Source organism: Typopeltis vanoorti, chromosome 2 (genome assembly GCF_054136105.1).
Source record: "Typopeltis vanoorti isolate ZY-2024b chromosome 2, IOZ_Tvanoo_1.0, whole genome shotgun sequence".
In the NCBI taxonomy this organism is placed as follows: Eukaryota; Metazoa; Arthropoda; class Arachnida; order Uropygi; family Thelyphonidae; genus Typopeltis; species Typopeltis vanoorti.
The window spans coordinates 140671541-140689420 of NC_143550.1; the positions used below are offsets into that span (position 1 = coordinate 140671541).

Here is a 17880-nt window from a genome sequence, read left to right on the forward strand (position 1 = left end):
AAGTGGTGGTTTGAATTCGTAATCAGGCATAAACTCAGGTATAAGGTACAAAACATGTTTATTGGAAAACATAAAACATTTACAGTTAAGAAAATTCAAATACTCAATGGATCAAAATTCACTCTAAGTTGAGGTTCATACTAAATCACAATGAATCTGAGTATGCTAAATCCTTCAATGACGAAAGGATAAGATTAAGTGTAAGCATAATATTACTAGGATATAATTCCTTTCACAAGTTATTCACAGAACATGCATTGAATAATTTCATTAATAATCTATCAATAACTATCTTAATTCTAAATTTCATTAAGCAAGCCTAGCCATTCTCAAGCCAAATACTAGCTATCAACATTCTTGTTTGTTCCACAGGGTCTTAACTAATTCAATCAATTTCTCACTTAAAAGTTCTCTACTAGTGTCATTTAGTTTACAGTATACACAAATTTCTTATTCTTCTAAGCGATTTTTAACATAGAATGAAAATCTTTACATTACCGGATCCTTTCAGATTTCATGCCGCTGTCGTGACGTTCTATTTTCATGTTATGTTCTAAATCCGCCATCTTGGTTCAAGTCACTCTTATCAATATAATAACTAATTACAAATTGATCACCGATCCAAAAGTAGGGAAATTTAAAATTATACTGCGCCACCCTATTTTTAGATTAGTCTATATAAAATAGTAGGATCAATTCTTAATTAAGTTAGCAGTCTCCTCATTTATTTAGGCTGAATTATTTACTACTCTTCTTGAGGTTCTTGCAAGATTCGAATATTTATGAACGGTGCAATAAAAAGGAATTCAGGCAAACACAATATTTAGATTAACAAAATAAAACATTTAATATATAATATATAACAAGTACAAGTATTCTGCTTTAAAATGAAACAACACAATCAACTTAATACATCTTGCTAAGTCACTCATGGCAATTCAATGTTCTAAACTTTCACATACAATTCACAGCTTCAAAATCACAAGCTTTCTTAACTCAAGTTAATAAAACAAAACCTTTTATTTAATCAGTCTCCACATATCTATCAGCTGTACTTAATGTTTAAATTCACAGCAAGCACTAATCAAGGTAGACAATATTCCAAGCAATCTTATTTCGGACTTTGAACTTCGAAGATATGTTAATGTTAGAATAAACAAACAAGTATGACTACTCTTACCAGATACAATCTTCAATACATCAATTAATTGTGAGCACACTTATGAATTAACTTATTTACGTTAGCGGAACACATTAATAAAATTTCTCCAATGATTTAACTGAACTACTGTTAATCACACTTCACTACTCTAAAAAAACACATCAATAAGGCACTGATATCTTTCCTTGTTTACTTTTCTCAAACTAGTTAATTTCAATATAATTCTTCTCAGGGCAACATAGAATTAAGACGTAATCCTAGACTAACTGGAACTAATCAGAATTTTCCATTTGAATGTCCAGTTCTTTATTTATCCGGTTACAGCATTAATTTTCCTTTACAACAGCTGACTTCACTTGCAGCTAAGTATATGATTCACTACGTTTTGGCTCACTTCTAAACACTATTCTCATGAATTTCTGCCCTAGAGAAATTATAAATTTCTTCTACTTCTTTTACTTGTATCCTACCCTCCTTCCCACTCTGCAAAAACTTCCTCTCTTCTCTCTAATTAATAATCTTCTATATATTTTTCCTCTCCTTTCAGTCTGAAGGTCACGCTCTCTTCGACTCGTGCTTGTTTACTTCATGCGTCTCCATGACAACAAAATAAACGCAAACATTTCGCTAATGTAATATAATGCTCTACTACTACATGAGTGATTACATAATGTTAAATTTTCACAATTAAGAATAAATAGAATATTTGAGCTACTTAATCAACTTTTATTTACGTATACAATTAATTATAATAATACCTTTCGTTACATTATATTTTAGTTATCATAAATTCTACACATATTGTTTAATAAATTAATAGTAGGTTAAGTTTAGAATAAATATTTAAATAGTAATCCTTAATTAAGGAATAATAAATAATTTTTATACAAATCATGATTAATACATAATAAGCAATGTTAAATGTGAATGAAAAAAATAAATTACACTACGTAGTTTCATTCACAATTTAACATAGGCTCACCCTTTCTTTGAAAAATTTTTTGTTATAAGAAAAATTTTTCTTTTCACACTAAGCTCCCTCACGAAAGGACTGGATTACATATTTCCTTTTCAATTTCTCAAGTAGTACCTAGTTTGAATGAAATCTGGTTCCTTATTATGTCTAGTGCATTTATTCTCTTTCACATTCTCATTAAATCTCTTATTACTATCATTATCAATTTCTGCATGTCTTCTATGTCTGTAATATGGGATCGTCTCTTCCGAATTAATTTCACGTTTTCTATTACCAGAATTAAGTTTTAGCTGTCTTACAACTTGGTGATTTGTTCCATTATATAGATTGGTCATTTTACCAAAATTGACTTCAACTGTTATTTTACTATTAGTGGCAACTTCTGATTTAGGCTTTGTCACTATTACTTGTTGTTCATCAGTGGCAAGTGGTGTGTCAGACTGAATGTGCACATGAGAGTCATCATCACTATCTCTTTTAGATGATTGATTCACAGCCGACTTTTCATTAGTAGATGGTCCTAATTCAAATGGCAATCTAAACTGTTTAGTTTGATGCTTAGTTTTATCACAATCAAGAATTTCATTTCTTCTGGTATATCTCCTCTTGTTCATCAGGGATATTTCCTTTTTAGAAAAGTTACAAGAGAATTGATATTTTGCTAAGAAGTTTGTTCCCAAAATAATGTGAGAACTTAGATTGGAAGTAGTGGGGACAACAAGTAAGTCTTGCCACACGTACAGTCCAAATTCTGGTAGGTATATCCTTGCTCGAAGTTTTTCATATGCCACAGAGTTTGAGTCTGAGAGAGAAGTAATCCTTACAGGTTGTCTCAGCTTGGCAGTGCTCTTCCACAGTTTGTTCTTTAAGGTTAGGAAATAATCCATCCTGATGGTAGAGGCATTGCATCCTGTATCTAATAAGATGTCACATTTAGAGCCCAGGATATCACCTCTAATTCTCATCATTCTCTCATTAGATGCTTGATATTTCTGAATTCTGTTATTTCTCCTGTGAGTCACATATCCAAATTTTGAGTTCCATCTGTTGTTATAGTAGTTTTCTTTGTTCTGGAAACAGTTCCTGGCATAATGTCCAAGTTTGTTGCAATTATAACATTTAACAGGATTTCTTTGTTTTATGTCTGTCTTGGATGAGGAATAACAGGCATTTGTCGTCTAACATTATCTAATCCTCGGATTACTTTATCTAGACTAGTTAAAATAGGTTGACTTTGTTTTTCAACTTCATGTTTGATCATCTCATTAATTTTATTTGCAGTTGGGTTTTGATTTTCTTGAGATTTCAAGGTAATAGTCGACAATTGCTTTGCAACTTCATCAAGACTATCCATTATTGACTGATTTAATTTTTTCACTTCTTGATGAATCAAGGTTTTTACTTCTGTCATCAGTTTCTTGTCCAATTGCTCCTTACTTTCAGTTAGGCAGTTAACATTACTTGAGTTTTCTCCAATATCCCTAGCTTTTCCTTTTTCAACCTTACTTCTCTTTTTTATTTCTGATTGGTTGAAGGAAGAATTAGTCTTATTCACAACATTAACAAGACTTACATTGGTTGAGGGATAAAGGTCTCCCAATATTTGTTCTCTTTCCTTGACAGTTTTGAGACACTCTTCTAAGGTGGAAATTTTCTTCTTGTAGGCTGTTTCTCGCAGTTCTTGCTTAAGACCTTGTCGGAATTGTTGGGATACAGCCCAATCCAAGTGAGGTTTATCTTCACTAGTAACATTCAAACTGTTGGCCAATGTTAATAAACGATTGTGAAAATCAGTAACAGTCTCTTTATCCTTTTGAATAATTTTCTGTAATTTCCATAAATTAGGACCTACACTTCTAAGTTTACAAAATTGGGATAACAAAGTTTCCTTAAATTTGGAATACTCAAAAGTTTCCCGAAGTATTGGAGAAGAATGTAAGAATGTTTTTGCTTTACCTATTAATTTACTTCTAATCAAAACTAGCAATTGAAAATCAGTCCAACTTGCTATTTCTCTAAGTTTTTCAACATAGGTAAAGAAAAATAGTACATCATCCGATTCTTCACCTGAAAATTGGGGAAAAACCTGTTGCGGGTTTACCATACGAAAGAATTCAGTATCATTCATTTCAGAGCTTGATGTAACAGCCATAGTGTTTAATAAATTACTAATTCAATTAATACAATCTTTCTACTTTAAAATAAACTTTTATCCTTGCCTGACTCCAGATTATAACCAGTTCACTGTGATTTAATTATTTCACTTTCTTAAATTTCAGGGAGCATTTTTATGATTGTTATCACCAAAACAAATTCAATTTCTTAACTTATAGTTGTTAAATTTAATTCCTATCGAATAAATCACATCCTGTCGACTGCGCCATTTGTCGTGACGTTCTATTTTCATGTTATGTTATAAATCCGCCATCTTGGTTCAAGTCACTCTTATCAATATAATAACTAATTACAAATTGATCACCGATCCAAAAGTAGGGAAATTTATAATTATACTGCGCCACCCTATTTTTAGATTAGTCTATATAAAATAGTAGGATCAATTCTTAATTAAGTTAGCAGTCTCCTCATATATTTAGGCTGAATTATTTACTACTCTTCTTGAAGTTCTTGCAAGATTCGAATATTTATGAACGGTGCAATAAAAAGGAATTCAGGCAAACACAATATTTAGATTAACAAAAATAAAACATTTAATATATAATATATAACAAGTACAAGTATTCTGCTTTAAAATGAAACAACACAATCAACTTAATACATCTTGCTAAGTCACTCATGGCAATTCAATGTTCTAAACTTTCACATACAATTCACAGCTTCAAAATCACAAGCTTTCTTAACTCAAGTTAATAAAACAAAACCTTTTATTTAATCAGTCTCCACATATCTATCAGCTGTACTTAATGTTTAAATTCACAGCAAGCACTAATCAAGGTAGACAATATTCCAAGCAATCTTATTTCGGACTTTGAACTTCGAAGATATGTTAATGTTAGAATAAACAAACAAGTATGACTACTCTTACCAGATACAATCTTCAATACATCAATTAATTGTGAGCACACTTATGAATTAACTTATTTACGTTAGCGGAACACATTAATAAAATTTCTCCAATGATTTAACTGAACTACTGTTAATCGCGTTTCACTACTCTAAAAAAACACATCAATAAGGCACTGATATCTTTCCTTGTTTACTTTTCTCAAACTAGTTAATTTCAATATAATTCTTCTCAGGGCAACATAGAATTAAGACGTAATCCTAGACTAACTGGAACTAATCAGAATTTCCCATTTGAATGTCCAGTTCTTTATTTATCCGGTTACGGCATTAATTTTCCTTTACAACAGCTGACTTCACTTGCAGCTAAGTATATGATTCACTACGTTTTGGCTCACTTCTAAACACTATTCTCATGAATTTCTGCCCTAGAGAAATTATAAATTTCTTCTACTTCTTTTACTTGTATCCTACCCTCCTTCCCGCTCTGCAAAAACTTCCTCTCTTCTCTCTAATTAATAATCTTCTATATATTTTTCCTCTCCTTTCAGTCCGAAGGTCACGCTCTCTTCGACTCGTGCTTGTTTACTTCATGCGTTTCCATGACAACAAAATAAACACAAACATTTCGCTAATGTAATATAATGCTCTACTACTACATGAGTGATTACATAACGTTAAATTTTCACAATTAAGAATAAATAGAATATTTGAGCTACTTAATCAACTTTTTAAGTACGTATACAATTAATTATAATAATACCTTTCGTTACATTATATATATTTTAGTTATCATAAATTCTACACATATTATTGTTTAATAAATTAATAGTAGGTTAAGTTTAGAATAAATATTTAAATAGTAATCCTTAATTAAGGAATAATAAATAATTTTTATACAAATCATGATTAATACATAATAAGCAATGTTAAATGTGAATGAAAAAAAATAAATTACACTACATAGTTTCATTCACAATTTAACATGTAGATCTCATGGATCACATTATGAAGGAAAGTTGTATTAAACCTGATATCAGAATTGGAGAGGATAATGTCAGCTCTTTGCTTTATGCGGACGATGTTATACTTCTAAATAAATCTGCTACAAATTTGCGAGATTCCCTGACTAAAATGAATAACTGTTGTAATAGATATGGTATGAAGGTCAGCAAATAGGTAGAATCGTTGAAAATGTCAACTGTTTTGAAGGGGAACTTCTGTGGAACAAGTAAAACATTTCAGCTACTTAGGCACGATTTTTAGTGAAGATGGTAAATTAAATATGGAAATAGACAACAGAATCAACAAAGCTGGTATGGTAGGAAGTCAATTGAATAAATTCATATGGAATAAGAGAGAAATTAGTCGGAACACTAAATTAGCTGTGTACAAGACAGTGTTCAAACCAGTTTTAACTTATGAATCTGAGAGTTGGGTCAGAAGTAAAACACTTGACCAAAGACTAGAGACCACAGATATGAGAGTCCTGAGAAAGATTACAGGCATGAACAGATGGCATCAATGGCAATATCATATTAAAAATGAGGATATTAGGAAAGAACTTGACATTGTCAGCATCCAGGAATGTGTTAGCAGAGCTAATCTCAGGTGGTATGGTCACTTAAACAGAATGGGTGAGGAAAGATTAGCAAAACAAGTGTTCTCTGCCAGGTTGGCAGCAAAACGACCTAGCGGAAGACTAAGATATAGGTGGATTGATACTGTACAAAGTGCTTTAGACGATAGAAATATAAGATCTGATAATGTTGGAGGCTTGACAAGTAACAGACTGATTTGGAGGAAAATTGTAGATAGGAAGTTAGTAATGAGGTAAATTTTTCATGAAGTATTATCATATCCTGTATGCTCCCTTGATGGTACGTCAGGAATTTGAAGATGATGAATTTACCATCATCACTAAAAATCGTGCCTAAGTTTCTAAAATGTTTTACTAGTTCTATAGGTTCTCCATTCACAATACAGTTGATATTTTCAATGCTTCTGCCTATTTCCATTGTCCCTCTCTTGTTACTGCTGGCATCATACCATACCTATCACAATTGTTATTCAATTTAGTCAGAGACTCTTGCAGACTTATAGAGGATTTATTTAGAAGTATAACATCATCTGCATAAAGCCAAGAGCTGAGATTAACATCTCCAATTTTGATATCAGGTTTAATACCACTTTCCTTCATAATGTGATCCATATAGATAATGAATAACAGAGGGGATAATGTACATCCTTGTCTCACACCAGATTTAACATTAAACAATCTTCCTGTACTTCCTTCAATTCTATCTGCTGACTTGCAATTCAAATAAAGACTAAGTATTGCTTGATATAATGCCCCATTGACACCATATAACTGTAATGTATTGAATTGCTTCTCTCTTGGCACCTTGTCGTATGCCTTTTCCAGATCGACAAAACTTAAATACAGATCTTTGTTATATTCCCATGCTTTCTCAACTAATTGTCATAAAGTGAAGATCTGATCCTGACAGCCTCTTTTTAGCCTGAATCCTGCTTGTTCTTCACCAAGCTTTTCTTCCACAATTCTTCTCAACAGTTTCTCAAGTATACTTGCATATATCTTACCAGGAACACTCAGTAGGGAAATACCTCTGTAATTCTCACATTCAGTTTTATTTCCCTTTTTATATATGGGTACTAATGACAGCTCTACTCCAATCATCAGGAATTCGTCCCTCTGTCCAGGCCTTCTGAACTATGCAGTGCAGCCACTGTAAGACTTTTATACCTCCATACTTGAGCATTTTTGGTCTGATATCATCTACTCCAGCTGCCTTTCCACATTTCAGACTTTTGATGGCTTTTCCTACTTCAAGCATGGATATGTATTCCTGATTGCATGCCTGTTGAGTGTTTTTTTTTACCATTGTGCTGTCACTGTATGTTTCATTTAGCAATTTTTCAAACTAATTGCTCCATACATCAAGGATATCTTTTTCTCCAGTTTTCATGTTACCTTTATCATCTCTAATTCCTTTTCCTACTCTTTCCTCCATTTCTGAGCTTCTTCAACCACCTCCAGAATATCTTGCCACCTTGACATTTATTTTCTATGTTCTTACCGAAGTTTTCACATAACTTTGGTTTAGCTAGTTTTACACAGTGTTTAGCTTTCTTACATTCGGCTCTGTATTCTCTAACAGCACACGCTGATTTATTTGCCAGCAACTTTTGATATGCTTTCTTCTTTTCTTTCGCTGCCTCTTTAACTTCCTATGTCCACATGGAGTTCTAACCAGCCCATGTCCTGAGCAGAAATCCAACAAGTATTTGCCATTATTATTAGCTTTGCTGTTTTCTCCAAATTTTCCCAAAATATTTTTGTATGTATGCCTGACAATCATTTCCTACTCTGCTATTCAGATCCCCAACAAGGACCAACTTTTCCCTTTTCGTTGTGTCAGGTGCTTTCTCTAAAGCTTCAAAAAATTCCTCCACTTCTACCTTACTAGAGCCGTCTGTGGGACATAGGCACAAATAAGTCTCATTATCCAGTTCCACATTCTGAAATTTGCCCACGTCACTCTTTGCAGGATAAATGTCTCCCTTACTGCACCCGCATACAGACAAACACAGGAGTTGAAGACCTCATCTCAGTAAGTTGCAGCAGTCATGGTTTTGCTAGGAAGCACATCCAGGTCAGTGTGTGCCTAACAAGATGCCTCTCCCAAACTCGCACTATCTCTGCCAAACATGTTCTTTTCACAGATATTAGAGTGATGATAAGATGTCTCTGGTTTTCTTAAGATCAGAGCATACCTTGTATCACTTTGTTGAGCAAATTGGCACTCCTGTAAATAATACCGACCTCCACTGGTCTTGGGTCCAATTGAAGTGGAGACTAGCCCATTTTAAACATTCTCTCGTGGCCTGGAGATAGGGGAATGCAGACTATAAATAGCATACCATCTACCATCTGCATGAAGTCTGAGCACAGTGAAAGCAGATACCAAGGTTCCTGTAGCTGATGCAAGGTCAGATTGCAGCTGATTAGGGTAGCATTCCTGTTTTGGCGAGAAGATAATCTGAGATATCTGTCACCAATGAGGTTGTAGACCATGGCCTTCCTTCACTGTATCTCCGGGATGCTGTTTGTGACTGTTAGAATCAGTTCCACAATCTGTTAACTATGGAATGACTCGCACGCAACCATCTGGCTACCTTTGCATAGCCTCTTTGACTCTGAATTCATTAGTTAAATAATGTCTTGAAGCCATATCTAACAATTCTGCTATCATGAAATGTTTTGTTCTCACTCCAGACATGAAATTGGAAATCCACTCCAAAATGTCTTTTATGCTACGGCTTATTTGCATATATTGCTGACAATGCCACTCATTTGTACACAACAGCCCAACTCAATCATAATGTGTGTTTTTTCATTTTCCCCATAAGTTATTGAGATTTTTCTCTCTATTCCTTAATTTAAGAAAACCAGTGTATTTACCAGTCATTCTCACATGGATCAAATTTATTAATGTCATCCAACATATTTACACCTTTTAATAATTTAAATATACCAACCACATATAGGATGCTTTTTAATTAATGGCTTCTAATACATCCTATCCCATACATCCAGAAAGTAGTTTCGGGAAGAAACCATCATGATTTGTGGCATGTCTGCCATTATACAAACAAGAAAAAGCAGAAAACATTTTGTCTCTCATCACAAGATCAGTCTAAGAAGTTTGGTCCTGACCCAGTGAATGTGTTTAAGATTGTGCCTATATGTACTAACAGGTAATGTAATAAACATGACAGCTACTTTCTCTGTCAGCAAATTAAATTTTGATTTTAGAGGTTTTTGTGAAACATGTATCCTACATATACTGTATTTGTTGGATTATGTGATAAGTTGCAGATTTTTAATGTAGACGGGAGGTTGTGTACAAATTGCAACTTGAATATGTCAGAATTTCATGCCAGCTGAGGGCATCGCCAGTTAAACAAGGCCCCCATTGTTTTCGACAGGGAACCGAAAGCAAACAGTTAAAAGTCAGTTTTTGGAACACATCCTGAAACATACCCAAACTCAACATCACCAGAGTTCAAGATTAGTACTATCAACATAAGAAGCCTGAATTGCAAAGAAATGGAGCTAGCTGAGGAATTGGATAAGTACCAAATCGACATAATAGGGGTGACTAAAACAAAAAAAAAAAAAAAAAAAGACAGAAACTGGTGAGATTTTACTGAGCAATAAATGCAAAATGTTATGTTCAGGAAATGACAATCAAGGAAAAGAAGGAGTAGCTATATTCAACACTAAATGCAAGGCTAATCTTCTTGAATGGTGGGCAATATCAAATAGAGTGATGTGCCAAATACCAGAATGGGGAACTAGACAAAGAGACTTATTTGTGCCTATGGTCCCACAGTAGGCTCTACTAAGGTAGAAGTGGAGGAATTTTTTGAGGCTTTTAGAGAAAGCAACTGACATAATGAAAAATGAAAAGTTAGTCCTTGTTGAGAATCTAAATAGCAGAGTAGGAAATGATTGTCAGACATGCAAAAATATTTTGAGAAAAGAGCAAAGCTAATAATAATGGCAAATACCTGTTGGATTTCTGCTCAGGACATGGACTAGGCAAGGAATAGGAAAAGTCTCAATGACTATTTTATTGTTGATAGTGATGTTTTCTCACTGGTATGAGATACTAGAGTGAACAGAGCATTTGAAATTGTAACTGATCACCATTTAGTCTTGAGTAGGATAAAACTGAATTTCATATTGAAAAGAACAACATGTAAGAAAGTTTTAAAGCAAATAAAAGTTGAGCAACTCTCAGATGTGAACTGTAGACTAAAATGCACAAACATCATTCAAAAAAAATGAAAGAGTTTGATAACAGGAACCAAACCTTTGAGATTCAGTGGCAAATCCTGAAAAAAAACATTGATTCATCATATTTCAGAAGGCCTGGACAGAGGGACAAATTCCAGATGATTGGAGTAGAGCTCTCATAATACTCATATATGAAAAGGGAAATGAAACTGAATGTGAGAATTACAAAAGGTATTTCCCTACCGAATATTCCTGATAAGATTTATGAAAGTATATTTGAGAAATGATTGAGAAGGATTGTGCAAGGGAAGCTTGGTGAAGAACAAGCTGGATTCAGGCCAAATAGATTCTGTCATGATCAGATTTTCACTTTACGATAAATAGTTTAGAAATCATTTACAGCTGTCAATGGGGCATTATATCAAGCAATACTTAGTCTTTATTTCAGTTATAAGTCAGCAGTTAGAACTGAAGGAAGTACAAGATCTTTTAATGTTAAATCTGGTGTCAGACAAAAATGTACATTATTCCCTCTGCTATTATCTATATGGGTCACATTATAAAGGAAAGTGGTATTAAACCTGATATCAAAATTGGAGATGTTAATCTCAGCTCTTTACTTTTATGCAGATGATGTTATACTTCTAAATAAATCTGCTATAAGTTTGCAAGATTCCCTCAATAAATTGAATAACTGTTGTAATAGATATGGTACGAAGGTCAGCAATAACAAGACAGAGACAATGAAAATAGGCAGAAACATTGAAAATATCAACTGCATTGTGAATGGAGAACCTATAGAACAAGTGAAGATGATAATTTAAATATGGAAATAGACAACAGAATCAATAAAAGTGGGAAGTCAACTGAATAAATTTATATGGAATAAGAGAGAAATTAGTCAAAACACTAAATTAGCTGTATACAAGATAGTGTTGAAGCCAATTTTAACTTATGAATCTGAGAGCTGGGTTAGAAATAAAACACTTGACCAAAGACTAGATACCATAGATATGAGAGTCCTGAGAAAGATTAGAGGCATGAGCAGATGGCACTAATGGCAGTATCACATCAAAAATCAAGTTATTAGAAAAGAACTTATCATTGTTAGCATTCAGGTATGTGTTAGGAGAGCTAATCTCAGGTGTATGGTCTGGTCACTAAAACAGAATGGGAAAGGAAAGATTAGCAAAACAAGTGTTCTCTACCCAATTGGCAGGAAAAAGATCCAGAGGAAGACCAAGATATAGGTGTATTGATACAGTAAAAAGTGCCTTAGAAGATAGAAATACAAGATCTGATAATGTTCTAGTCTTAACAGGTAACAAATTGATTTGGAGAAAAATTGTAGATAGGAAGTTAGTGGTGATGTAAGTTTTTCATGTAGTACTATCATATCCTATACACCTCTTGAGGGTACATGCCAAGAATTTGATGATGATGAGTTGATGGGTGGTGATATCAGTGACTGAGGGTGAGAGTATTGAGAATGTAACAAGAATGAGTGCTTGTCTGACAGCAAAAAATATGAAAGAGACGAAAGTGAGCAGTAAGAAATTTATGAAAAGTGGGTGAAAGAAGTCATTGATAATAGCATGAATGTAGTAAGTGACATGGACATAATGAAATTTGGGACGAACAAATATAGTTTAATTAGGGTGAATGAAATAGTAGAATAGCAAGACAAAGGAAGATGCAAAAGACAGTGGAATAGAAAAATGAAGGCAGAATGTTAAAGACGCTAGTATGATATACATATATTTTAGTTTCTACTGAAAATATCAGTCATTCTTTGCCACTTTTAGTACTTTCACAATCCCTATGATCCCATTTGTTTTCATTGCACAACATTTATGTGAAGAATATGTTCAACAACTAGATAATAATTAATAATTCATGGAACAGGGAAGTACTGAATGAAATATTTTCCGTTGTGTATTGTAAAATGTTCATAGGCAAGGAATTCTGTTTTGTATTTGTTAAACGAGTCACAATTTATTAGTCTACACAATGTTCATAAATACAAATTGTTTGTTTCTTGAAAGTTCATAAGTGGAGGTTTGCCTGTATTTTTACATTATCGTTGTAATGAATATTTATGGAACTTATAGTGAAGTAAAGTGCTCAATACATGAATACACAACAACATATAACGTAGATTCGAGAAGGTACCTCATGTTTGTTTGCATATTCCTGAATATAACATGGATGAAAACAAGAACTTGCCAACTATAAAATATCACTACTTGACAAAAAAAAACTATCACTGTACACAAGTACAGATATATAGAGTGCTTACTTGTCTCCTTTTAATAAACATCTAAAATAATAAGCAGAATGAAAAGTGAACTTACATCTGCATTGTTTCTACTGTCTAATGCTCCTAATTCAGAATGTAATGCTCCAATATTGTACAGGACACAGGCCTGTTCATATTTAATATCAGTGATGTTGAATACCATACCTGAATAAATATCACTCCTGTAGAAAAATCAAAGATTACAATTAATATTTAATTTAATATAAGTATTTATTACATCAACTATAAATCAGTGCAATATTTACTTCGTAAATATTATACTGATTTACAGTTTCAGCTCCAAACAAATTCATGTACATAAATTACAAAGTGCCAAAAGTTTTAACTGTTGAAGTTTTATGTTAAATTAATCAAAATCTTATTACACACACATATATAAGTTTTACTTTATTAGGGACATTCCAAACATAACTTCACTACTCACAACACATTGTTAAGAAATAAAAAATAAATATATAAAAGATAGTCTGAAATCTACACAATGTAATACATTTTTCAAAGCTATCACAGTAAAACCTTTCAGGTGTTTTTGGAACCTTTTTTCTCCCTGTTACTTTGAGATGTTCATCACTTACAAAATCTTTGAGATGTTTCTTCAATTTAGGAAATCACTAGAAGTCAGATGGAACCAAGTCTGAGCTGCAGAGAGGATGTTCCACAATTTCAAATACAATTTTTTGAATAACTCCTGAAGTGAATGTGCACACATGCAGAAACTAAACATCTGTGTGAAAGACAATGCAGTTGGTGAGAGATGAGTTTTGATCAATCTAACTGCCCTTTTCTGAACTGAGTATTTTTAGGGAGCTCTTAGGCTAACATCCCACATGCGAAAACAGTATTCAATGATTGGATGGATTTGTGAGTACAATAGAGTTCATAATATATAATACAAATATTGCCTTCTCAGGATCCATTAAATTAGGTGTTCTCTTTTGCTCAAGGTGCTACTTTACCTCTGAACAACTGTCAACATTTGTATTATGTTTATAGCAATAAACATCATAGATTAAAGCAATTCCAGTAAGTGAAATATAATCTTCGTGAAGACTTAGGTGTAAAAGTGTAAAATGCGAAGAAAGAAAGTGTGTGTGGGGGGGGGGAATGCAAGAAATAAAGCATAATTCTATTTTACTAACATTGAAATGAATAAGATTAGTTATCAGTTTAGTTCCCTATTAAAGAATAGTGTGGAGATTACATTTAGGATTGCAGAAGTTTGCTACACTGAACATTTTTGTAGTGTGAAAATTATCAAATGAGAAAGAGGAATGCAATGTACTGTCAACAGCACACACTCACCTGCAATATATTTACAGTCAACTGGAGAAGGTCACTGATATGAAGAAGGAAGAATAAAAGAAAGTAAAGTGCCTTGTAGAATATATAAGTTGCAAAGTTTGAGGATAAAGATTCATCTGTCATCATATGTGTATCTAGACAGAAAGCTGCCATGTGCAGAAATCAAAGACAGACATATGAGCGCTTACTTAATATGCTTTTGTGCCAAACCCAATGAAATGTCTTAGGGATAAAAGAATCACCACTCAAGATTCCCCAAATTTTTCCATGGCATCTGTCCAAAAAGCGAGTGACAGGCAAGAAGGTCTCCTGTTGATCGACAGTAGTAGAATCCATACCGATAATCTTTCGTTAGTTGAGAGGCTTCAAGATGGCATAGAAATCGAGTGTTAATGGTTTTCTCCGTCACTTTAAAAAGAACCAAGTGAATGAAATTGGACAGCAAAAGATGACACAGAACAGGAGTCAGCTCTAGAGCACAAACTTTAGAACAATTAGAGAAATGTCATCAGGATAATTAGGAGACTACATTCTTCTGATCTCCAGCAGAAAGAGATCAGAAAAACTTCAGAATAGGAGAAGGATATTTACCAGAACATCTGTGGAAGAAGGGTGGAAGTCAGGAAATTGCCTTTTCCTATGAGTAACAATGCAACAGACCATCCAAGTGGAAAAGATGGAATCAGAGTTGAACAAAAGTTATGGCCAACAGCACTGGCCATAACTTTTGATCAGCCAGGTGGAAATCTCCAAAGATAATACTAATCAACTCAGTAATCTAAGATATTGTAAGCTTCTGTACAAAGCAGAAGGAGCATGTACCAAAATTCACCAAGTTCCTACCAGGACATTATAAAGTTTCTGTGGATTTGCATTGTGTAAATACTATCATAATGCTACATGGTTAAGTTTACATTTATTACTAGCTTCTTATAAATAACTCCCCTCCAAATTAATCTGGTGTCAGGACTCAAATATTGTCATATCTTATATTTTGTTCTCCCAAGGCACTTCAAACTGTATCAATCCACTTAGACATTGATCTTCCTCTGAAGGAAAGGAAAAGTTTGCAAGCAAAATAGAAAAATGAACATATCATTGGAACTAATCTAAGTTGATATGTTCTTGAATGCCAACAATGTAAAATTCCTTCTAATATCTTCATTTTTAATATGACACTGCCAATGATACCATGTGTTCATTACCTAAATTTTTATCAAAATTCTCAGATCTGATCGAAGTTTTTGACAGATAGTTTCATTTCTAATTCAACTGTCAGATCCATAAATTAAAATCAGTTTGAATACAGACATATATAATGCTGGTTTAGTGTTATGGTTAATTTTTTTTATTCTATATAAATATTTTCAAGTGGCTTCCCACTATACTAGTTCTGTAAATTCTATTGTATATTTCCATATTTAATTTACCATCCTTATTAAAAATTGTACATAAATAACTAATATATTTGATTTGTTTTATAGGTTTTCTAATTGAAAATGCTACTGAGATTTTCAATGCTCCTTTAATTTTTTTTATTGCTAGATTTCTTGCAAAATTTGTTACAGCAGTTATTCAATTCATTAAAAGAATACTTCATACTTCTAGAGCATTTATTTAGGAGAATAAGATCATCTAAATAAAATAAGGAGCCAAGCTAAATATCTCCAATTCTAGTTTTAATATCCCTATTACATGAAAAGTTTACATTATTACTAACTTCTAATAAAAAAATTTCCTCCAAATTATTCTATAATCTACTGGGACTCCAACATTGTCATATTTATATTTTAGTCTTCTACGACACTTCTAATACATCAGTCCAATTTTGGTCTCCCTCTGGGTCTTTTTCCTACCATCCAACACCTGTTTTGTTAATTATTTTAGGTTATCATACCACCTGAGATTAGCTCTGTGAACACATTTTTGAACGCTAACAATGTAAGATCCTTACTAATATCCTCATTTTTAATCTGAATCTAACATTCATGTCATCTATTCACTCCCGCCATCTGCTCAAAGACTACAATCATAGATTTCTAGTTTTTGATAAGCCAGCTCTCTGATCTATAAGTTAAATTTTGTTTGAATATTGTTTTCCATATAACTATTTCAGTGTATTCACTAATTCTTCTCTTATTCCACATAAATTTATCCAGTTTACCCACCCCATACCACCTTTTATTGTCCATTTCTATATTTAATTTGTGCTTCAGTGAAAATTGTCTAATTAGTTTTACTAATTAGACAATTGCTGATTTTCATGTCAAATTTGTTAAAGCAGTTATAAATTTAGTTAAGGAATACTTAAGACTTATACTGAATTTATTTAGGAGTATAACATCACATTATCTGTGAAAAGTAAAGAAGTTGCAAGTGAACACAACAGCAGATTAGAGCTGTGCTAAAAAAAAGTGTTTTTAATTAGTGTATAGTGTGGCTTTTTATCGCAAATTGTGCTGCATTTTTTCAATTTGGATACAAGTGTTGTTGAAATTGTTTGTTATTTATATTGTGTTTTGCTATTTGTTTGTTTGTACTGCTTTGTTTTTGAAAATGGCACCCATTAAGCCATTTTATATATTATACACCTGTGACATGGAAGGATTCTGCACGAAAGTCTGGCTCTGCATTGGATTTTTCACAGTGGATGCATTGTAAAAATTGCTATATGCATGCACCAAAAAATGTGAAAGATTTGTGGAATGTTTGGATAAACAAGAAGAAGGAAAGCATTAATATATGTGAAAGCGTCTTGATAGATTAGAGCGATTAGAAATAGGAACAAGCATCGGGACCGTAGTAGAAAAGCTTAAGCAGGAGTTAGTGAAAATGAAAAGTGAAATATAACATCTGGAAGAAGATATTTGGATTACTGTGCTCAGGTCTGGTCACCTGGATTCCTTGGAGATGAGGAGGCTGTGGAGAGGGTTCAGAGAAGAGTGACCAAGTTGGTGAGTGATATAAAAAATGCTCCCTACATTGATAGATTGAGAGCTTGTGGATTGCAGAGATTGGTTGATAGGCGAAGAAGAGGGGATATGATAGAAACATTCAAATTACTAAAAGGTTTTTATAGGATTGATGCAGGGGAAATGTTTCAGCTGTGTGATAGTGATGGAAGAACAAGAGGTCATCTCTGGAAATTAAAGAAGAGTGTGGTTAACAAAGGTGTCAGAACAAGGTTTTTTGCCTGGAGGGTGGTGAATGAGTGGAATTCATTGCCTGACTTTGTTGTGAGCTCTTCATCTGTAAATGAATTCAAGAAGAGA

General features: G+C 33.2%; 1 protein-coding gene across 2 annotated transcripts in view; it reads right to left on the reverse strand.

The window, feature by feature from the left end:
• The window catches only part of mop (tyrosine-protein phosphatase non-receptor type protein myopic), a 352485-nt gene that overhangs the window by 289736 nt on the left and 44869 nt on the right, over positions 1–17880 (reverse strand). Inside the window, exon 4 of one of the 2 annotated variants that reach the window (XM_090413257.1) lies at positions 13341–13467. In XM_090413257.1, the coding sequence (XP_090269383.1) occupies positions 13341–13467 (127 nt within the window). The remainder of the gene's footprint in view (positions 1–13340; positions 13468–17880) is intronic. The other variant, XM_090413258.1, reaches the window with a different exon arrangement.